General features: G+C 40.3%; 1 protein-coding gene across 1 annotated transcript in view; it reads right to left on the reverse strand.

Moving 5' to 3' along the window:
• Positions 1–24610, reverse strand: part of LOC110965853 (meiosis inhibitor protein 1) — a 74149-nt gene that overhangs the window by 36338 nt on the left and 13201 nt on the right. The window contains 18 exon segments of the mRNA XM_051941485.1: positions 2152–2172; positions 2174–2245; positions 2247–2304; positions 3809–3833; positions 3836–3960; positions 4380–4389; positions 8756–8853; positions 9551–9566; positions 9569–9610; positions 13543–13654; positions 14024–14171; positions 14590–14681; positions 15342–15459; positions 15831–15965; positions 18157–18256; positions 19430–19549; positions 20001–20115; positions 21963–22141. Coding sequence (XP_051797445.1) covers positions 2152–2172; positions 2174–2245; positions 2247–2304; positions 3809–3833; positions 3836–3960; positions 4380–4389; positions 8756–8853; positions 9551–9566; positions 9569–9610; positions 13543–13654; positions 14024–14171; positions 14590–14681; positions 15342–15459; positions 15831–15965; positions 18157–18256; positions 19430–19549; positions 20001–20115; positions 21963–22141 — 1586 coding nt within the window.

Raw genomic sequence — 24610 nt, forward strand, 5'->3', positions numbered from 1 at the left:
ACCGGCCCAGGCAGCCCGGGGCAAGCGGACCCACCCGCCACCCAAACCCCAACCCGCCCGCCCCAGCCCCCACCAAACCCCCACAATATGCTACTTAAAATCCAACACCCGGCAGTAGATTCTCTCTCCTTGACTTGACAGAGCAATCCGTTCTTTTTTGTTAGAGAACCATGAACTCTGACTTGGTGGTGCTGATCTCCAACTGGTCCAGTACCTACTAGGTGCATACATGTCGTGGTGCCATCATCCCCAAAAAAGCAGAGACACAGTGATCAGTATTTGGACACAGCTCTTGGTCCAGGTGTATAAAGACCTAAATGCCTCGTAGTACTGGCCCTGGTACCCGTCAAGTCCAAAGCATCTCCCACAGAGCATTTGGAGGAGCACAGTTCAACAAAACACATCTAAAATGAAGTACTGAAATCTCATGTCCCTCAATCACCTGTGAGAGGGTGAAAAGCTGGTCCACTGTCCCATGGTCAGGACAAATCTGCATTGTTCCTTCTCAATCTGTGGTTTCACTGTTGGCCCAGAGTTTCCTTTCCAGCACACTGTCAAAGACTAGCAGTACAAAACTACTGATAGTTGCACATACTCTTCAGTGTGCTATATTTGGTGTAAAGATGGTGGGGGAATTCACCACTAGGTTTCCACCATGTCTGGACTTAACAAGTTTTTGATCACAGCTGCTTCTGTCTGCTTCCACAGTGAAGGTTTTAATGGTGCCATTGAAGTCCCCCAGTACAACTATGAGTCTGTATGTAGGGTCCTTCTCACCACTGGCTTTAGGAAAGTCTAACATTCTGAGTTGCTGCTGGTGCATAAAGCACACATAACAGTCAAAGTTTTCCTCTCTGTAACCTAAAGTTGCATTGAAGTCACCCTCTTGGTTCCCCCCCCACTAGGAATAAGCCCAATGGTGTAGCTGCCAGCAGAGAGTAAGTAATCACCGCACCTGCCCTTCTGCAGTAGAGAGTGACCGCGCCTTGGTGAGGAGTTTGGCTCCACGGTCAATACTGTAAGTGGAGATGAGTCAAAAATCTGGCCAATACCTCACAACCTCCTGTACCAGCTCCGTCTCTTGAGCTTGAGTGTGGTTTAGTTTCACATTTCAAAAGTTAGTTGGCACGCAGGGGTTTGTGATGCCCATGCTGCTCTGCTACTATAAAAGCTTGAACGGCATGGCACCTGGCTCCTATGTTGGACACTGCCAGGAAGAGACCTGCCAGACTGCAGGGGCCTGCTCAGCCACCAGCTTGGAACACAACCCCCAGGTCTGGCTCACGATTCTCATTGATTCTCATTATTTCATGGCCTTCACATAAATATTTCCATGTAAAATCATACATAACTCTGGCTCTAGTACACGCTGTTCTCTTCCTTTGTGTACAGGAAAACATTCATTCTGTGAACACTTTCATCTTTTAAAATCTAATATGGCACCACAGGTCAGCAAAACTATCTCAAAAAAATATGACTGAAGATATTTTTTTAGATTGCTGACTGAACAAAAATAAATAGATTATCCAGAACTGAGGCAGACCACTTGCCTCTGATATGAAAATGCTGTAGCAGTCCCAAAGCTGTGGAATACCATTTTTTCAATCCAATCAATGTTCCTGCTCCATTAGTATTTTCAATAAAAACCTGGAGATGTACACCGTCTCAAATGTGGCTGCGCTTGCTCCTAATATTTCATATTTATTTTCAGTTTGGAAATAGATCTTACAAGTTGCTATCCTCTCTTTGCTACTTTTATACTGTCTGTATAATTCTGTTTCGATGTATCTACTATATTGTCTGTCTGCAGATTTTTGCTGCCTATCTAACAACGTGTACAGCACTTGATGCAACTCAGGTTGTTTTTCACATGCTATATAAATATATATGATTTGATTTGTCGTGTCGTTTGGTGTGTGGTAAATAGGTACAAACACTGGAAATACATCTAAATGAGTTTGAAGTATAAGAGCTGAGGCATCATAAGACAAATCTACAAAAAGGATTGTGTTCTACAAAGTATGGAAGCTTTCCTGAAAACGTTCAACTTATGCATTTAAATTGACTGTCTACAATCTAGCTCCTTTACTACTTTTGCAAGTTACAGAATGTGTCTTGGTTTCTGTTGCTCTGTGGGGTGATCACAATTACCCCGTCAAGGCTGGGGTTCTTGTCCTGGTGTCACTGCCAGTAGGTAGAGGGCAGAGCGGAGCACAGAGGGAGGCAAGGCACAGCTGCCCTGCTCGCTGCACTGAACGCAGCAGCCGCACCACACTGGAAAACACGGTCTGGTCTGGAAGGAGCCTGAAGGACACACACACAAACACACACAGTAATGACACTACTTCCAATATTACAGAGTCAGATAAATGGGGGCCAAACATTTACATTACAACATATGCAAACACACAGACAGCAGACACATTCAGAATGAGGGGAATGAAGTGGTCAACACACAAACTCTGTGTGCAAAGAAGAAAAAGTGCTCCAAGGACATGCTGATGGCAGAAACTTTCTATTTCTCTTTCAATGCAGAAATAGATGTAAACACTCGTTAGAATGTATACCAAGGACACACACACTGAGTACACACCCACTGCACACCCTCCCAAGCTGTGTGAATCTCTGACCACATCTCCCATAGTCTTGCTGAGACCACACAGTGGCAGGAGAGGTTTTCATCCCCTTCCCCAGAGGGTAATGCATAGCCGGGTATCCACAGAAGGACAGATTAAACTTTCCAAAGAGGGCTGACGTACAATATCACTGAGGTCATAAAATATGGGTTTAAGAACGCTACTCAGTGTGCTGCAGCAGAAAACTGGTGGGACAGAGAGAGAGCTACAGCGACATGTACAGTCCAACTGAATTTATATTATATAAATCTGATACTCAACATAACTCTACTGGTAGAATAGTGTCTGGGATTTCAGCGATGTGCACACAGCATTATAGTTCATATGGTGCCTTTTCTGCTGGACCATATTACAGTCTCAGCAAAGTGCTGCTTCGAGTATTGTCGATGTTTTAAAATTCTGCTGATAAAGCCAACTATAAATATCATATCCATATTAATAATTTAAGTTCTCAAAATACTGTGATTATCAAATATTTATGAAGAAAACAGAAATCTGAAATATTCTCATGTAGTAGGAGGAGATGTAAGATTTAATTCTGTTAATATCATCATATCATACTGAAAGGATTAAACACAGACAAACTGGAACGCAGGCTAGTGGTGCTGCCAGCTGGCTACCAGCTCTGGCACTGAGTACAGAGACGTCTGATGACATTGTACTTTTTCATCAATTCCCCTACCACAGGTAATACAGTGACATCAAAGTCCTCAGCAGCCACCAAGCCAGGAAACGACTGTTCTGATCAAAAGACGTATTTGTTAAAGTCCAAATGGACACTGCTGTGGACGATAAAGTCAGTGCTCCTGGATCAAACTGTTTGCTCTTTCTTATAAAACCCCTAATGCAGCAGTACTCTGCACAGTGCTGAGAAATGGATCAGCAAAATGCTTTTTACTGATGCTGAAATATTTTTTTGATTAAAATCCATTTCTACAAAACACCAGCTTGGAACACAAGATTTTATGGCACTTGGTTGATTTAAAATTGAACAGATTTCCCAGCAAATGCAAATGTTCAGCTCTCAGAATAACATTAAGAATCCCCACAGTGCCAGTGCATGTCTGCATGTGTAAAATGTGATCAGCGTAGGTGAGGGTGTTTTCATTTTACTGCGTTCTGTTGTTTGACGCTGTTCTGTGTAGTCCAGTGACCCATCCAGACTGCACTACCTGTCTCCATGCTGCAGAGCTAAGGCAGAGCACTAATCACCAGGCAGTACTGGGTGGCCCTTGGTCCTTTATATTCAGACAGCAGAGAGGGCCAGGTCTGACAGATGGCAGCACAGAGACGGAAGGCTGCACAGGCAGAAGATTCTCTACTTCTTCAACATCTGGGGGGACAAGCAAGGAAATAAGACAGAGAAGAGTTTCAATAATCAGTGCCAGAAACAGGAAGATAGAAAGTGAGAAGGAGAAGAGAAGGAGAGATTACAGATGAAGTAGAAAGATGGATAGAGTAAAAAAAAAAAAAATGCAAAGAGGCCCCGAGGCCTATTTACAAAAGACTTGTTACTCATCATCTTGTGTTTATGACTGACCAAGCCAAGCTGAGGCTATGAAAAAATCACGCAGGGACGAAAATGATTAGGGCTGGATTTCACACTATATATTCCACACATAAAGCCAATATCCATCATTAAGCAGACATGGCTGCATGAAAGCTCAAACTCAAATATTTATAACATTCTTTGAAAATTCATTTGTGTGACATAGCAAAGTAAAAAAACAAACATGTTTTCACAATGAGGCCCCTAAAGATAAGAATAAAGATTTAACAAAGCACATGGAATGACAGGTAGAGTCTGCAAGGGAACATCAAGAAGGAAAGTGAAACTGCAGGACGAGATGTTGAAGAAGAGAGACACCAAGGGTCATGAGGCGACTTCTTTAAAGACTATAGAATATAAATACATGAATGTTGCTGCATAAAAGAGAAAAACATGATTCTGGTGAGGCTAAAAGAGTGTGTTGCGATGTTGCCTAAATAGCTGGGTGGTCTTAGGGAGGTAGTGAGAAAAAGAGAGCAAGAAGAGGGGGTAGCATGGAGAAAGATGTGTGAGAGAAATAATAAGAGATGCAGCGTCTAAACAAGTAAAATGGACAAGCACAGACAAAGAGCAAGGAAGGACAGCACTGAATAGAGAATAATGTACTGTTTCTACGTAGTCTTCTCGTAGGGCTGAGGAAAAACAAAAGAGAGGCCACAGGAAGGACAGAACAATACCTGTAGTATACTTATGAGGAGGAAAGATGGATTAGAGTAAAAACAAGAAGAACGACAAAGTAGGGAAAGGAGAGAAGGATGAAGGTTACTCATCCATGACTACACGAAACTAGCAGAGTCTGTGGGGAGTTAGGCAAACTAAGTAAAGAAGGGAATATGGGTTAAAGGAATAAAGAAGAGGGGGAAATAATATAAACAGGAATGAAAGGAGAGAGGGAGGCAGTGTGTGGTCTGGAGGGAGCACTGTGGGATAAAATGGAAAAAAAAAATGTTGTGACCAGAGAAAAATAAGTAGAAGGGGTCGAGGAACCGCTGCAGTCATTACCTGTAGGTAAAGAGTGGACAGAGTCGAGAACTGAGGTGTGAAAAGAAAAGAGGGCTGTAGAGAGCCTCAAAGGGAGGACTATGAGTGAAAGCAGTGCAGGAGAGGAAAGCCGATGAAAGATGAGAAGGGGGACAAGCAGATGGGAGAGAAAAAAAGGATGCAGTGACATGTTGCCTCCTGTTAGGTTTTGATCAACAGGAAGAGAAGAGAAGAGAAGAGAGGAGAGGAGAGGAGAGGAGAGGAGAGGAGAGGAGAGGAGAGGAGAGGAGAGGAGCGGAGAGGAGAAGAGAAGAGAAGAGAAGAGAGAGAAGAGAAGAGAAGAGAAGAGAGGAAGAGGAGGAAGAGGAGAGGAGAGGAGAGGAGAGGAGAGGAGAGAGAGGAGGAGGAGGAGAAGGAGAGGAGAGAGGAGAAGAGAAGAGAAGAGAAGAGAAGAGAAGAGAAGAGAAGAGAAGAGAAGAGAGAGAAGAGAAGAGAAGAGAAGAGAAGAGAAGAGAAGAGCTTACTTAAATATTCACACAGCCTTTAAAAAATTATCTTTTAAGCGCAGGATAGATTATATCCTTTAAAAACTAAAAAAAAAAATCAATCAGCAGTTTCAAAAAGCAATTCAATCAACAAAACACTGATGAGACGATGTGCAAAACATGAGATGAGGGAAATAAATAGCATCGAATATAAAATCTGGAAAAAATTGGCTCCTCAAAGTTTAAAATAATGCTAAAAAATGACTTTTTTAATAAGAAAAATATAAAACATAAAATGAGATGGTAAAACTCAAGATGAGAGCAAAGAAAAATGAGGGAAAGCAAGAGGCTGGAAACGAAAGTGAAACCAGATAAGGGCTGATAAAAGGGAGGAAGATGGTGACAAGCAGAAAAGGAACAAACAGAAGTCTAGCTTCGCCGAACTCATTATTCACAGTCAGAAACACACATAAACAAACACGCACACACTCGCCACAGCTTGCACACAAACACAAAGCTGAACATTTGCTCGTACAAACTCTTACATCTCATTAACTCAAAGAAATATTTTCTCATCTCTGTTGTCAGTGTCACAATGCATTCCCTGGGGAACAACTGCAGATTTGAACAGGATGTTTTTGCTCTTTATTTTAGGGAATGTTACAGTGATGTAGAAATAGATTAAAGGGAGCAGTGCTGAGTTTTAGCACTTGATTTTGTTTCATTTACCTGTAGTTACTTGTCTTTCATATAATTTACTCCAGTCTCACACAATCAGAGTCAATGAGCGTTTAGTTAGAAGAGTGTAATCTGTGTTGTCACAAAGTGCTCTCACACTTAAGCGATTTATTCAGGGACTTCAGTGCTCAATTCAAAGCCATTTCACACATTAAACCCACACCTGGGTCCCCTCCTTTCATCCTGTATCGAAGCCAAAGCTGTTGTCAGAGAATTTGCAAACACTTTTCTGAAATGGCATCACAAGCTTGTCTGCTGAGAGTCAGGCAGTCTTCAAAGATTGTCTCCGGTGAAAAATTACGTTATCTTACCTTTTTATCATGTCCATAGGGTGTTTTTTATACATGGCATACAAATGAGTGAAATAAGCAGCCAACACCATGGCTGAGCTTTTCCACATTGAAAGTGCAGTGTGGAAAGCTCAACTGCAGAGCTATGGAGAATATAAAAAATAACCATCACGGTAAAAAGCAGTTTATCACGGTAATATACTTACTGTACTGCTCTGTCTACTCTCAGTGCAGTTGCTTATACCTCTGCCAAGGAACGCAGCGGAGATATGAGACAACCGGCGGACGTTTGTCTGTCTGTCTGTTTGTGCACAAAATTACTCAAAAGAGAATAACAGATTTGGATGAAATTTCAGGGAAGGTCAGAAATTACACAAGGATCGCCTCATTAGATTTTGGCAGTGATGCGGCTGATAGACTGGATCCATGGATTTACTGCAGATTTGTGTATGGCGAGACAGCGTCACAGCGTCACTGTAACTATGACAACAAGTGAACACTACATCAGCTGCCTGCTGACGATCACATGATTGTGATCCTACTAAAATCAACCGCTGCAGACTTATCAGGAATAATCCATCAGAAATGGATACAAGGAACAATAATTAAATAATGGGGTGTTTCTGAGTCTCATCATTTTCTGCCACCCGCTACATATTTAGGTCACACGATTCGGTATCTGTAGATAACGTACACATGCATAACACACACCTATGCTCAGCGCAATGTCCTTTGTTTGTGGGTACATCTATATTAAATAGACACATTCTACGGTGCCGTGATTTCTGCCACAATTTTTTTCAAGATTTCATCCGTCAGAAATGATACAACGACTGAGCAGCCTTGTGCTCTCTGAGTGCTTTTCTTGTTTGTAATGTGACAGCTGCACATTAGAGGTCTTAGGTTTGACTCTTTCTCATAATGAAGGATACATGAATATTACTTTACTTTTTGGCCAATCAAAGTGAACTGAAGCTATTTATAGCACTTTATCTGTAAAAAAAATACCGACGCACTAGTCAGTTTTCTATCTTGACTAGTCTTCTATCTTCTCTGTGTTCTGTCTGTTCTGCAGTACTAGCAGTGTAAAGCAGACTTGGCATAAAATCAGCACCAGTCACTGAAACATAGTGATACATTTTCTACATTATTAACTGAATGCGTGAAGGATCCCAGGGACAATGTGACACATGCAGTTTGTGCTGCTGGAACTGCAAGACTTCGCTCTGTGGGATTACTAAGGCTCAACAAGTTTGCAGACAGAATGCATTTGTACAATTGAGAACTGCATCACTCAGGAAAAGAACTGATGAAAGGGTGGTGTTTCTTACAGTGGATTTAATTCCCAAACTCTGAACAGAGCCTCATTTGTAGGAGGTTAGCTTGCAGCATCAGTTACCATGGTGATTTTGTCAAATTAAAAGGGAGTCACCTTCTTGACACTGAAAACTGTGACTTTAGGCTCAATATCTCTCTTTAACTCAATAATCTCTACGCCTTCAGGTAAGTCTTACAAGGATGACATTTTGCTGAACAACATGGATGTTGGGTTAAAGAAACAAAGAAAGATTGTATGACTCCTAGGAAATGAACGAAGGGAAGAAGAAGAATTTTCTCCATACAGAATGCTGTTTGATTTAGTAAATAAATAATGCCTACATAACATAATGTCCATTTGATTAAGCCTGTTCAATATTACCTACATTTAACTTTCTCTCGTTAACACAAACAGGTGTTGATCTTTGGAAAGTAACTAAATCAAGCTTGGAATAAAGGTTTTCTAATATTATATAGCAATGGTATTATCAATGATGGCTTTCCTGAGTCAGTAACACTTGTCACAGTGGGTTATTAGAACATTTCTACAATTCCTATGCTGATAAACTATAACTCTGAAGTGGCATGCCATTACACAAAAAAATTACATCTTGAACACTACCAACATTCCAGTCAGCCCTTGAACAGATAACTGGCAAGCATGACATCATTGCTTGGACGCTAACAGGAAGAACAGGGTTTTCCTGGTGCTGCGTGTAGCTCTGCGTGTGGTGCAAGTGTGCGCACAGTTTTGCATACCATGGTGGTAGGAACCAGAAGCAGGGTCTGACCGGGAAAGCAGACACACACTGAGATTCTGTAGAAAACCACAGCAAGATGCATTCAGATCTGGGTTCCTGAAAGATTTGGTCGAGAGGGAGAAAAGCACACAAGAGACACGGAAAATAACAATGAATACAAAAAGCAGGCAGTACAAAGAGAGGAGGGGGGGAACTGTGGAGTGAAACGAAGAAAAAAATGAGGGCACCTGAGACAAGCACCACATACTGCACAAAGCACGGTCAATACAGAAGAGGAGTGAACTGAAACACAGGGCAGGATGTGTCTTGACTTACTCCTTTCAAATATGAAACACAGACGCAGTATGGTTCAGTTTCAATACAGCTCAGAGCAGGGGGCCTAAAGCCTACTGAGCCGACCACAGTTATGACCACGCTAACAAACACAGAAGCTCAGAGAGGCGCACTCTAACACCTACACACGCACCGACTACAACGCATACGCTTGCATATACGAAAACAGACACGCACAATGCAAAACACAGTGCAGACTTTGAAGCTGCGGATCCATCACTGTGAGACAGACACACTGCTGAGAAGACTGTCTTATTGGAAAAGAGTTGACAGAGTGACAGAAAAATGACAGATGCCTCAGTCAGTGTTATCTGTCTCATTGCTGAGTGTGTTCCAACAGAGAATGATAATACGAAGTCAACTTCTGAGCTACCACGGCTTTTGGACAGCAGTACTTTGTTCAATGCCGTGTATGAGTGTGTGTCTGTGTGTGTCCTCAGGTTATCCCGTTACACCGTACCTGTTTCCTGCACAGAGAGGCCTTTGTGCTCCACAGCCAGCCTGTAGAAACCGGAGGAGGCTGGAGGAAAAGGAGGCGAAGAGAGGAATGAATAAATAGTAAAACAGTATGAAATTAGGAAAAGGATTAGAATGTTAAAAACTGTATTTATGTAACACTTTTAAAATGAATGGTACCAAGAGCATAAGAAGCAGAAACTAAGAGATGATCATTAAAATACACACGCACAAGACCAAGTACTGGGCAAAAAAAGCAGCCTTTTATTTAGTCTAATTCTTAGGGGAAAACACTAGAGCACCAAAACCAGCTAAAATGCACCTTACAGATATTTTACTGCCTACTTTCTCAGTAAGGACTATTGTTAATTCTTTCCCATTTTTTTCAAGCCCCATTCTGGTCAGTGGTTTAACCCCCACAAACCCCTTTCTGTGTATCAGCATTAATCATTTTTTTTGTGACCAATTTTTTTTATTTTTTTTGGTTTTCCATGAGAAAAAAAAGTACAAAGCCACTTATTTATTCAACTGGAACACAAAGAACAGAACATAGAGGTAACACATCTATGAATAATAAAAAAAAAGAAAAAAGAATAAAATGAAATAAATAAAATTTATTAAAATTAATTAAATAGCACTAACCATTTTTTAAACTTTTGCCCTACCTTAACCAAATTTTTATTTAAACTACATGTTTTTATAAATATTTACATGCAGTTAAAAAATGGACAAACACTTCGGCAGCACGACTAACTCATGGCATCATCTACACCCACATAAAGAGGAGAATTTCAAATTAATTTAATGATAATTTAATTAAAAAAGGGTCATGAAACATGTAAAAATACACAATCCAGACACACATATCGTTACATCTCCACTTGCAATTCAAACAGAAACATCTCCCCCAGCCTGTCAAATATGTAAAATCAAACTAAGTTAAATTAAAGTAAGGAATAACAAGAGGAACCTAACTTCAAATGGAGTTTTGCTGTTATTTTTTCCCCATTAAATACAATTCCTTTAAACTCTCTGTCCATTGGTGGAGGGTAGGAGGTAGTGGGCTGAGCTAAGACACAGTTATCATATTCTTTGCCACCAGTAGTAGGATAAGCCTTTTTTATCCATCGCTTCCTCTGGAACAAAACTGATTCCATAGAACAAATTGTAAAAAAGATGAGAGGGCCAAACTTCAAATATCTATAATTTTTGAGCATTTGGATTTTGCAAGGTCGCATAAATTTAACAAGTTTTCACATGATTTTCTTTAAAGAATCCATGACACAAGCTGGAAAAAGAGTTTGCATGGAATGACACACCTGTTATCATTATGCCAGAATGAACTATGTGATGCAAATCTTCTTATTTTCATCAGGCATTAGTTTGGAACAACAAAAAGTATTCTCTAAAAATAAGCTGACTGGTCGGTGGAACACCTTTTGGCTGAAGCAGAGGGAATGGGACAGCAGTTGCTTTAATTCATTGTGTGGACAAAAGCTGTGCGTAACGTCTTGGCTGCACCAGTGGAAGAGAACAATCCGCTAACTCACTCCTTCTTTAGTACACATGGACCTTTGCCATATCAGCAGCAAACTGCTCTGCTTTGATAACAGCTTGCAGCATAAATATAAAGCTTTGGTTTGCTACCAGATGCAACAGAGTGGCTGGTATTTTTTCACCTCGTGTGTCTGTCTCTTTGTATCTGTGTGTGTGTGCCGTCATGGCACAATATGAATGCGGTCACCTACTGCAGAGGAGCTACAACAAAGGCAGCTTTAAGTAGTTTGCCAGGTTTTTATGTGTCTGTCTGTCTGGATGTAAGTGGACAGATTTTGCCAACACGTTAAAATTGCGACCATGCACAACACAGTTACGACAGATGTGTAGTTGAGATAAAAAAAAAAAGGCGTGACGATGTGACAATGAGTGCCGACCACTCATGTAATCATGTAATAATGTAGACATAACTCATGAGCTCTCATTGGTTGTAGACATAACTTATGAGCTCTCATTGGTCAGAATGTGAGCACACTGACAGGCATCACGGCTCGTATGATGGAATCACAAGGCAGTCTGTGGATTATAATGGTACCACACTTTCCTGTCTCGATGCTGGAGGCAACAAGTCTCCTGTCAGTAATTGAGCCTCATCATCTCGACTGCCAGTTTTGGACATAGTTTTTTCTCCTACAGCGATAAAAATTTAATCCAGGCATTTAGCTCTATCTTTGATGAAAGCAAAATCAGCTGTTGGTATTTCTGTTCCTGGCATCATTTTTAACTGCACAAAATATAGATTTTGGTTTTATAAACACTATCTAATTACGCTGACAGAAAGGCTCAATGGCTCAAAGGAGAGCACAGTATTTTATGTGATGATGAAATGAAATGAAGCTAATTGCTTTGCATGATGAGCTGGGAATTAAGCTTTATGGAGGAACTGCTTCTGTTTCTGCTTATTTAATTTAGTCAGGCATTTAAGGATTCAAACAACACTTAAGGAAGGTGTTTAACTGGCTCATCTGGATTAAAACAGCAGGCTTGTTTAGAAAATGTGTTTGGTTTCTGTGTTTGTGTTCTGCATTCCTATGTGGATGAGACACACAGAGGCGTATAGTTTCACTGTGGAATGAGCTGGTGCTATATTAATGTGAGCAAGACCAACAACAACATGTGTAAAGCCAACAGTAACAAGAAATGAATGCAGCTAATCTAAAAACAAGAGCTCAGCCTGCAGTCCCGGCACCAGCCGCAATGCCAACTGAAATCATAAATCTCGTCTCAGTGGAACACGGATCCATCTGTCACCAGAAAAACACTGTGTCGGGGTTAGCAGCACCAAGCCATGCCACGGTGAAGTTGCTTACATGAACTGCTAATGAAGATCCACTAAATCTGTCATAAACAAACTGTATTCACTTTGACTTCTTCTTTCAGTTTCAAGCTTTTAGTGTGAAGCAGCAACACTGATAAATGTTCAGAAGTCCCCTTAAGTTACCGTTAATGTATGTATTAGCAGTCCTGGGTTGGCTCTAAAGAGATTAAAGAGCGCTCCAATAAAGTGAAAAGGAAGGCTGATACCTAAACGTACACACAGGGACACACAGGTGAATTCAAACTAACTTGATCAGGCATCTTGAAATAAGGAAATGTGTCTTCAATGTCTAAAGTAAAGTTTATTGATTGGTTTGTATCCAGTTCTTGTTTAAAGACATTAAGCTGTATCTAATGTCTTGGCTGTGGGAGAGCACTCTGGGCGTACTAAAGAGAAGTTTAAATTTCATAAAGATAAAATGAAAACGAGACTAAATGTAAATGTATTATTGATTATGCCAAATATTTTTCTGTAACGCATGAAATGCTTCTTAAAAATCCAACATACTGATTCTCTTACGTAATGAATTTAAGGCCTTTTAAATTATTCCCATAATATGAATGCCAGGAGGTAAATCAGATCAAAGTTCTAGGATTTTAAAGTTTGCTTAACTTACTAAATAATCCCGCATCAAGATCAAGTTCAGTTCATTTAGCTGTTTAATATCGTTGCCCTGGTTCCTCATATACATCCTCAGAAAGTTGAGAAATTTAAAATAATATGAAGCTAAATAAAATAGTCATTTGGATTTTTAGGGGAAATAAATAGTTTGAATGAATTGAATAATTGACTGAATAAGGGATTTTTTTTTTTTAATTGTTCAAATTTGTTTTAGATCAATTCAAATGAACAATAAGGTGAAATGCTATTACAATAATACTACAATGACTGCACATTAAACTGTTGCAGATAACTGGAAATAAATATTTATTCACTACGAGTCAAGTTGACCAGTTCATGAATTCTGATCAGAATTCAGTGTCAGTGCAAAAAGAAGAACACACACTGCCAGGTGGTTCCCGTGTACCTCTGAGACAGAATGTATGACACTGCAAGAATGCGTCATCAAATCACGCAGCGCTTGCTTTTGGTATGAGTTTCTATAATGTTACACAACTCACCGAGTTTACATGCAAAGGCAGGCATGAGAGCTGGAAGTAGGATGAACTGTGAAGATAAGATGGAGTAGAAGTACTGCAGTGACTTGGCGTTGGGTGCACGCTCACACATCTTCTGCAGACACAGGAAAAAACAATACAAACTGTAAACCGTTTTGTCTTGATTTGTACCCTGAAGAAACCCAGCCAAATATAAGATAAAAGCGATTACTAGCAGTACACACAGAGACACACTGATCGATAAGCACACGTATCCATGTGTACACAAAGCAAATGAAGACAGAGGCTGCGAGGTTGTGCTCATTAATGTAGAGGAATCGCCAGACGGCACACAATAATCACTGTGACCTATATCTGAGAAAAGAGAGGCCAGCAACTGATCATTTTTCAAGTGTTTTGTTCAAACTGCGACAGAGCTACAGGATGTTGAGATGAGAAGATGATGAATCGGACATGTGCATGTATGTGTAACTGAGTGTCTTACAATAACGGTGGGTATCCAGACGGAGTCGCAGCAGCGCAGCAGACACTGGCATAGAGATTCCACCGAGTCCTGATCGTTGTTGTGTTTATATGGAGCTGTGAACGTGTTCTCCCTCAGAACAGGCTCTGACGCACACTGTTCAGCCAACCTTGGACACACACAGGCACTTCTCAAACACAAACACACACTAACTTATATATAAAAATTGCAAAGACAGAAATTCTAGGTACACACACACTGGTTTAACTGAACTCTTTATTCTGCCTTTTAAGTGAAAGTTTCTTTTGGTGGCTGAAAACATTCATTCAGTGACTCTTTCCCTTTATATAATCACAAAATAGCACTTCTTTCAAGTCAGTACTAAAGGTAATCAGATGGTTTTCCCCAATTACAGATATCATAAAACAGGCCTAAAGACATAAGGTAGAACCTAATTAATAGAGAATGAAAAAACAAGAAAAGACTGAACACTTCATCCACCAGTGACTCAGTTTATTCAGTGATCCCTTGACTATCTCAGTGACTACATTTAACTTCTTGAACGTGTTACCTAACACAGTTCTGACCTGCAGGCAGCTTGAAAACAGACCAGGGCCTGAAGCAGAAATCGTTCAGACTTGGAAAGCTGGCTGCTAGGATCGAGCCGCTTCAGACTCCCCTGAACATGCCAACGAGAGATCAGGACAAAATAAGAAGAGTGGGGAAACAGATAATGTAGCGCAAGACGAAAACCTGATCACATTGCAAAGAAAATTATTTTCTTTGATTAAATTTACTTCAAACAATGAATGCTTTCCATTAAACAGACAGATAGAAACACTAAAATCCCTGTGTGGTTGAAAACCTCGTAGGGTAAGTCTTGTATCTGTATTCTGTCTCAGTGTTACTAGAACGTTTGCTGCTTAGCCTGTAATAATTCATGTCAACCTGACATATTTTGTTGACAGTCATTGGTTTCTCTTTAAGTTTCAGACAGAAAGGAGGATTCTACAAAACTCAACAATGAAGGGCGGCTGTGAAAAACAATAGAAAAGCACACTCATTCCTTCACAGAAGAAGGAAGTGCCTTTGATAACAGATGTCTATCACACATGTACTGAGTGACAGGTCAGCAGACAGCATCAAGGCCAGATATGTAGGCCAGTGTCACTTTTAAAGGCACTGATAACCACATAAAATAAGTCTCTGTAGGATAACCTTCTCCACGGGAAAAGGTGACACAGATAGACGACACAGGCAGTTCTCTCCTCCACCAGTTTATACATTTTTTTTTTATCTTTTTGGATTTGTGGATAAACATAAAGCCCAACTAACTTACAGAGATCCGCTGTCGATGAGCAGAGGAGGGCAGAGGCAGCTCACAGAATCTGCTAGTGATGGTCTCGATCAATCCTTCTACTTCCTTGTACTGGACTGGTCTGGACTGGTGATTTAGCCTGGAGAATTCAGAGAATGGGACCCGTTATATTGGGCTTTTAAGGAGGATGGTGAAGAGAAGACACAGGCAAGTAGCACAGTCAGACATACTGTGCATGTGGGAGTATTTGCATGTGCACCTGTGTGACATACACTGAGTTTGTGTACTTATATGTTCGTTCATTACTGATGAGTTTCAGTGACTGGGTGAATAGTTGACTTGTGCAATGTACCTTTGTGTGAGCTAAAGTCAGAAAGGACTCTTCTGAGAAATAGCGAAACAACCTGAACTTTGTCTTTCACAGTATAGGTAGAAATCCACAGGATGTATCTGCATGTGTGTCCTTGACAACACCTGACTCGTGTCGACTGCATTTGTTTTTGTGTACACCTGAACAAGGCGGAGGCGGCGCTGGCGGCCTGCGTGGCTACCAGCAGGCAAGAGCAGGAGACTCCAGCCACCACAGCCTCTGAGACCGCCACAAACCCTGGGCCACTGGGAAACAGATGCACGCTCGGGGGCTGTCTACACACAAACACACACACACACACACACATTTTTTAACTCTCGTGTTGTCCTGCGGGTCAAAATGGAACCGTTTAAATTTCGAAAATGTGGAAAAAAAAAACATTTTGACAGTGACACTTCTGACGTCCACATTTTCAACATTTTTGGGAAATCTTTGAATGTTTTTTGGTGGAAAAAAGAAACGTTCAAAATGTTCATGAAAAAAATCCACCAAAATCCAGTGAATTTTTCTGGGTTTTGGTAGATTTTTTTGTGAATGTTCTTAAAGAAAATATTAGAAGATTTACTGATGTATATGGAATCACTTTCGATATTTTTAGGATTTTTTTGGGGAAGATTTTTACTTATTTTTTTGAAAATATTTACAAGAATTTTCTTGCCAAATTTGGGGGATTTTTTTAAAATAAAAATTTTAAGGGAAACTTTAAGGAATTATTGGAATTTTCTTCCTGAAGGTTTTGCAAATTTTCAGAAATTGGGGGGATTTTTTGCTGAATTTTTGAACTTTTTTCAGATAAGGAAACAACATTTTTTGGGGCCATAAATGAGGACAAAGGAGGGGTAACAGCAGTGCCATTGTTACACTGAAGGTCAGCAACTAGGGGAAGAAAATCTACAGAGAGAAAGAGACGTCCTTTATAAATACGGCTAGTATCATACTCATCAGCAAATAAGAAAACAAAAATGACATGGTGCTGTGGATCTACTATTCAGTGAGAACTATGCCAAAAGTTAAGAGACAGGGAGTGGTAGCCATCTTTGCTGATGTGAATTTTTGGCACTGACAGTCTACAAAGCCCATCAAAAGGCCGGCAGTCTGTTCTTTTGCCTGGTCTATCTAGAATTCTTTGACTTGCTGTGCCAATAAATCCAGTGAATGTCGCTGGATCTCAATAAACCAGCCTTCCCTCTGTCTCGCTTACCAAAACACAGACTATTATTTTCTCACTTTAAGGGCAGGTACACATAACAAACAAATAGTGCTGACCTATTGGCATTACAAAGATCACCAGAGTATGCGTCCGTGATGCAGCACCACAACAGCTGCGACTGCCTCGCTGTTGCCACAACAGAAGTTGCATAGAACATTCTAAATAACACATGCATGCACTTTAAAGTGTGCACAAACGTGAGCACGCGTTGTCGTTAACAGCACGGACAATTCACAAACGTCAAAACGCGCACACACACACGACACATTAATGGCAAAAATTGGCCATGAATTCCTCGCTCTCACCCTCACACACAAAAACACACATACACACACTTCAGCTTGTTCAGCGCTTTAAAAGCTCCGGTCTGGATACTTTTTTTACCGTTCCACTCAGCGTAAAGGACAAATTTCCCTCTTAGATTATGAAATCTCTTATCCCCTGTATCATTGCCATGTGACAGCGGGAACATTCCATTAAAAATGTGTCAACCTTGCAGAAATAGGATGGCGTTTTACTGGCCTCTGATATATTTTAATCTCGGAGACAGCAGACAGTTAATTCACATCTAATTAAACTTCCTAGTGTACCATATTTAACACGTACCAGAGGTCCCTTTTCCTTGTCAGTGCAGCTGAAGTTGTACATGCAGCTTAGTTGATGAAGCAACATTTAATGGACTAAAACATCCTAAACATAATTGGGTGTGCAGCTATAGTGAAATGACATGCATAAACGTCACAGAGACGGGCGTGGAAATGATTAATGTACTGATGACTACTCATAGAAGGAAAGAAGGAAGGAAAGAAGGAAGGAAGGAAAGAAAAAAGGAAAGAAAGAAGGAAGGACAGAAGGAAGGAATGAAAGAAGGAAGGAAAGAAGGAAGGAAAGAAGGATAGAAGGAATGAAAGAAGGAAGGAAAGAGGGAAGGAAAGAAGGAAGGAAAGAAGGAAGGAAGGAAGGAAAGAAAGAAGGACAGAAGGAAGGAAGGAAGGATAGAAGGAATGAAAGAAGGAAGGAAAGAAGGAAGGAAGGAAAGAAGGAAGGAAAGAAGGAAGGAAGGAAAGAAGGAAGGAAGGAAAGAAGAAAAGAAGGAAAGAAGGAAGGAAAGAAGGAAAGAAGAAAAGAAGGAAAGAAGGAAGGAAGGAAAGAAGGGAGGAAAGAAGGAAGGAAAGAAAGAAGGAAAGAAAGAAAGAAGGAAGGAAAGATGAAAAGAAGGAAAGAAAGAAAGAAAGAAAGAAAGAAAGAAACCTCACCTTTCCAGTATTTCAGTCAGCAGCAGCAAACCTTGTTTTGGCACTTCGAGGCTGGTCAGCCGCAGAGCCTCCTTCAAACTGCGCACCAGAGACTCGATACCTAAACACACATCACAACAAACACAGTCACTGCTCCGAAGCAATACTAGATTCAACTTTGCACAGGAGCAGACAGAACCCACAGCCCACCACTTGTCTAATCTTGCTCGATGCCAAAGGTTTGAGAGTGTTTTGATGTCGGATATCTGCGACACCACAGGCTACAGCGATTCCCTGCATTAAAATGAGTGGCATGCTCATTAACGTAATGCAAAGGATGTGCACACACCAACACTCACAATCATGCCTATTAAACAGCGGCAGTGGAACATCTTTCTAATCTACTGCTACACTGAATCCGCTGTAATGAGCTCATGTTCATAGTGACCTCAAGAAAGAAGCTAATAGCATTCAGGATGGGTTACATCAGACATCCTGTGTACTGGTAAATTAGCTCTGAACTGTTCATGTTTGTTAAACAGTTCCTTTCAGGTTCAGAGCTGCAGCGACAGTAAGGTCTCACATACATAATCCAGTCACAAACACACACAGGCACACAATATTCATCACTGATGCTTTAGGAATGCAAAATACTGACATTTTTGTCAATATGCAATTACTGTTTGCTTGTGTGACCATTTTTCCAGATTCTGTTGGATTAAAATAGCAATGACGTGTTGATATAACAGTGTGTTGTAGCAAACAGTGTAAATATAACTTCCCTTGTAATGTAATTGTGATGTTTAATAGATACAGCTGTTTAAAAACTTCTACTTGAGCAGGGTAATTAAAAATCCTTGCTGCTGTTACAAAAAATACACACTTCAGGATATTTTAATCTGTCACTGGATCTTCAAGCACCACTCTCACAGTTGTGGTAACTGATATAAAATGAAGCTGCTTGCTGCTAACTTGTGGTGGTAACATCATTTGCCATTGCAATCTGCAGTCATGACATTTCAGAGACATTCTGGTTTTAGCAGAAACGAGAAACTAGCAGCTGTAAGTGGTGCTTCTCAGCTCAAAAATAGCAAATTTGCAGTGAAAGGAAAAGGGGGGCTGAAGCATATTGCTAATTCATTCCCCTTTTTTGTGCATCAGAGCCTGATGAAGACACAGTGGTGTGAGAACGTTGCTCTTTTTGCACAATAAAAGGCTGTGAATTAAGCAGTGCGCTCCAACTCCAGGAAGCTGTGACGCGTCATCCAGCTTTGTATATAATCAGTGCTCTCACCATAGACGGAGTGACACTGGGAGAAGAAGAGCGGGTCTTCAGTCAGCAGCAGCAAACAGCTGTAGACAGACCACAGCAGTGCCTCACAACTAGTAGACGCCAGACAGTCAAACAGAAACTCTATGACAGATGGAGACAAAAACAGAACTTTTGTGAAACCAAGTGAAGAGAAAAAAGGAGAACAGAGAACAGTTCTACACTATAGTCCTCTTCATCACCTCTTCATCATCATTAACGCTTCCAAAATAATGTTTTCTAGCACATTTAGAACATCAAGAATGAAGGCAATATTATTTTTCGAAAGCACCATCTTATTCTGAAATTGCGGGGTGAAGAGAGAAATGCATGCACTACTAGAATCACTACAGTGTCATCAAATCATATAGAAGAGGAGACATGGCAAAGACAAACAAGAAGCAGGAGGAACGCAGACAGAGAGAGCAATAACGCAAATGCAGACAAGGAGAGGGAATCAAAAGGGAGCAGAGAGAAGAGAGGAAATTATTTGCAGAAGACAAATAAAAGAGCTTGAATAGCGAGCATATAGTGTGCTTGTGTGAGTGCACGTTACCTGGCACATCAGCCTTGATGAAGGGAGCGCTGTACTGACTGGGAGAATGAACCAGAACAGCTGCCATACACTTAGCACTGGTCACCTGTAGCATCTCATCACCACTCAGCAGCAACTGAAACACAAGAGTCATGTTTTATCAGAATCAACTGAAGAAACATGGCACCAAAGCAGTGTACTTCAAAGCCTGAGTAATAAACCTTCACAGACTTAGCCAACGTCACAGCTGTTGTGTTTGAGTTTATGAGGGTTTTAAATGGTATAAGAAAGAATGACACACAATTACAACAGTACAGACTGAAATTATTGCTATTTTGCTCAGTCAATCACTCTGTGCCTTCAGTGTTTATACATTTTAGAAAACTACTACAGGTACAAACAAGTGTAGAAATGTTCAATAAATAACAGACAGACAGTTGCCTTTACACATACACTTCTTTGTGGATTCATTCTCAACACTATCAACACTGTCACTTTTTAGCAGTTGGCACTAGTTATTCAGCATCCTGCACTAGCTAGCTGGTAGCATCGGCAGTGGTCGCTACCTGGAGCATCTCCTAAATGTGGCAGTGCTGTTTGGATCGTGTAGCAGCAGTGTGAACTGGCACTAGGGGGGTGAATCTGGGGCACCAGAGTTCACCGCCGAGCCTCCTGGGCTAAATAGGCGAAACACCGTTGAAGGGAGGTTTCCACCTGATGACCCCCAGAGATGTGCTGGGCATCACTGCTCACTGGTGTGTACAGTGATGGGTCAGGGAAACTAGGTCCTTCATTGAGTGCACATTGAGAGCACAAGCGTCTTCTGTTTAAACGAACTCCATGCCTGGTTTGTGTACATTTTGTGGGGTGCAGGATTACCACATTTAAAAGTCTGCAGAATCTTCCTGCACTGATTTGACAGTGGGACAGCTCTGAAGGACTTGCAAACCCGTGAGTCTGCGAATGTGGAGATTGGGACCTGACTGCAGTTTATAAACCAAGGTATGTAAAGAAGATTCTTTAACAAAGCCAGGTTACTAATGACAGAGACATGTCGTCTGGCTCTCATCTTCAGTATGCTGTCTAGTGAGCTTTGTTTGTTAGTTTTAGTTTTAAAGCCGGTCAAATATCACCGCCACGAGCCTGCAAAGACAGAATATTGATCTGTGTTCTGAGTGATTGATGATCATCGTCAGCTCCTTGAAGAAATGTTTATGCCACAAATAAATGGATTAGGTTGAGATAATATGCAGGAGAACACAAAACTTTTTAGAGTTTTATCTGCATAAGTGAGTATACTCTGATGTGTGTAAGAAATTGCTGAAGCAAAAGTTGAACAACATGCATAAAAATCTAACACAAGATGCTGCATATAATGATACCTGTATACAGCAACTACTCAAAGAATATAAATCATCTCATTGGCTATAGGAAATTAGCTTTTGTCTAGTGACATCGTTGAATACATCCATGTTAGACCGTGAATGAGAGTAAAGTAACTAGAGTTTGCCTCAGGCCTTTTTTGTAAGTTTTAGTGCAGCATAGTTCACGCTGTTTGTCTCAGCAACTTCAAAACACTTGAGCTTTTCCTGCCTGCACCCCCTTAAGCTCTCTGAAGTTTTCATGCAGATGTACATGACTGAAAACTGTTTATTTGGCAGGATTAATTATGTTTTGGGAGAGAGTAAGCCAGATTTAAGCGATTATTTAATTTTATAGCAACACATCACACCCTGGTAATCTACACAAACCTGCTAACGTCATGAGCTGTGCCTTAATGTGAGTCATCACTGAGAAAATCCAACGAGATGTAATCTACACATTGATTTCCCAGACATGAAGCACAAATATTTGTTCAGCGTAAAACCTCCCCGAATCCCTATTCAAAGGCACATTAATCCAGGATTAGAACTCCTTGTTATGATTATCGTCAGAGATAGAATGCCGGTCTTGGGGGTGAGAGCAGGATGTTTGGACAGAGACCTTTTTCAGTATGAGAGGCAGAGGGCAGCGGTCGGATGGCTGTTGCTCTTGGTTTTGGCTGAGGGTCTGGCTGTTGTTGGCGAGGATGTCCTCGTTCTCACTGCACATCATCTGAGCGCCTGGGCTGTTCATCAGGACTGACACTGCCTCGCCCAGCTGCACTAGCTGCCACAGCAGCCCTAACAGACAAATGACAAGCAGCAAAAACACATACTGATGGTGTAATTTCCAAAAACATTCCACAAACATATGACCCACTTTAATAATTATGGTGTAAACATTCAACGGCTATAGATATAACAGTAAAGATGATTAACCCTTTAAGCTGCAGTCAATTCCAGCCATTTTCAGTACAAAAAATCGCTAATATTCTATTTTTAAATTAAAAAAATGATGAAAAATACAGGGAATATTGGACGCGCATCGCAAGGTGCATTTCCTTGAAAACGACCGATTTGTGGATTTTATACCGACTTCAGGACATGTTTTGGACAAAATAGTTTACTGGCTTGTGTCGTCTGGATGTAAAAGGTTGGATTATGGCCGTTTTTTGTGGAATCTTTTCATCTGTGTGTAATAATGAACCCGGAAATGTGAGTCGCGCTGTGTGCGTTGAAGCCGTGTATCGAGAACGGATGGATGAATATTCGTTTTTGTCGGACAAATGTGTTTTTCTCATCCGCTGTGGTAATCACATCTGAAAGTGGTTTATACCGGCGGATTCATGAGAATCTAAGCTTTCCATCGGCGTATAGTGTTTATATAATCGCGTTTGCAGCCTTCGGACATTCTTGAAATTCCTATGCAAATTAGTAAGTGTACCGCCGGCGGTACACTGAAGTTTAAGGGGTTAACAAGATGTTGCTTTGAAAGATTTGGTTTCTGTTTCAACACTACAACAGATATTTTGAAATCCTGCACTTATTAATGCTAGATCACTTCTGCAATAGTAAAAGCCTTTGTGGTGTGAGGATTCAATTTTCATGAATTTGTAATCATAAAAATGCAATTTGCCAAAAGCAAAGACAGAATAAAACATAACGAGCTTGACTTATCTATTGTAGCCATTTCTTAAACTGAATTAAACATGAGGTCAGGTAACATTAAGCCAAATGACATAACCAGAATCCTCACAGGGAGAAGAAATGTGTGAAACCCTATAGAAAGGTCAAAAATGTCAAAGAGCAGATATATTAAACATATTAAACCTCAACTAATGAAGCCCAGCTCAAACTCCAAGCGTCACAGTATCATGCAGATGAGCTCAGAGGCACATACGTCTACTGAGACTCTTTTATTATGTCCTTTTAATAGTGCAAACTCATTTAATTTCACAGTTATTGAAATAAATACATACTCAAATGGAATTTAATACAGCCATCTGGGAACTAAGTAATAAAAAAACAAATCAAAAACATTTTTCAACAAGAGGGAAAATGTTTTGAACATTCTTTACACATTGCAGCATTACAGAAAATGAATAATAATCCTGTTCTTTCCACTTAATTTCCTGTTATCACTGGGGCTAGAGAGCCTAGGCTAAATGATACTGAACTAACAACAACAAAACAGCAACAGCCCAACTCCAGAAAGTGATGAAAACCAACCTTGCACCTCGATACCAAGCAAAATGTATATCCCACTTCTACCCCAAGTTAACACTGTGATATAACAGCTTCAAATTTCTAGAAGATAATGACTCTATTTCATTTTCAATAACTCCTCTGGCCCCGGTGTAGACCTCCATTCTGGTTATCACCAAAGTGCACGCCGTCAAGCTTATTGTTCTCAAAAGTACAAGATAGCAATGCTCTTTCATCTCAGTGTAATCCCTCTTCTTTCACATCCAGCCTCTCCCTTAATAAGATCTGGGGCATTCTGAATGAAAATGACTCCATTTATTTACTAATAACCCCAAAAAGTCGCGGACATTTCTAAAAGTGAGCAATTTTCTACTGCATTGCCACCAACACTCAAACATTCCTTATCTTTATGCTCTCTCACGCATCTGGGAATTAGATTTTGATTCATATATTGCAGCAAATTCAGAATAGACTTGGCTTGCTTCTTACCAAAGATCTTGTTTTCCAAAATTCTCATTGCATCATCTCTATGTAAAATACAGTTTTTATAATAGTGCAAGCTTAGCACGCCATACTGAGCTCAACAACTTCAAGCATTCAGACAGACAGAAGAATAATCTTACTGTAGCTAAGCATTATTCTAATTTGCATTAAATAAACTAAATATAATCAGGCTTATAATATATGCAATTTTACATCCAGGCAGCTACTGATACAATCAGTCTGATAATGTGAGCATGTCAAAACTTTTTTTTAAGAACTCACTCTAGACACACACAGTGATAAACAGACAGTTAAATGCAAAGGTATTTCGTAACAGGAATTATTGAATATTAATATTTATCTGTTGAATGCATTAATACTTTTAAAATTCTAAAAACATTTAGAGGTTCATGTTATCAATTCCTATATTGTCGACATGCTTTATCGCTACGGAGTCACAGGAGTGCCACATCAAAATATGAATAAATAAATAAATAAATAAATGTGGAAATATAAAGAGAAATAAATAAATAAATAACGGAAAAAACAGAAAAGGTAAAAGCAAAGACAAAATTTTCCGAT

This window comes from Acanthochromis polyacanthus, chromosome 21 (genome assembly GCF_021347895.1).
Source record: "Acanthochromis polyacanthus isolate Apoly-LR-REF ecotype Palm Island chromosome 21, KAUST_Apoly_ChrSc, whole genome shotgun sequence".
NCBI classification, from domain to species: Eukaryota; Metazoa; Chordata; class Actinopteri; family Pomacentridae; genus Acanthochromis; species Acanthochromis polyacanthus.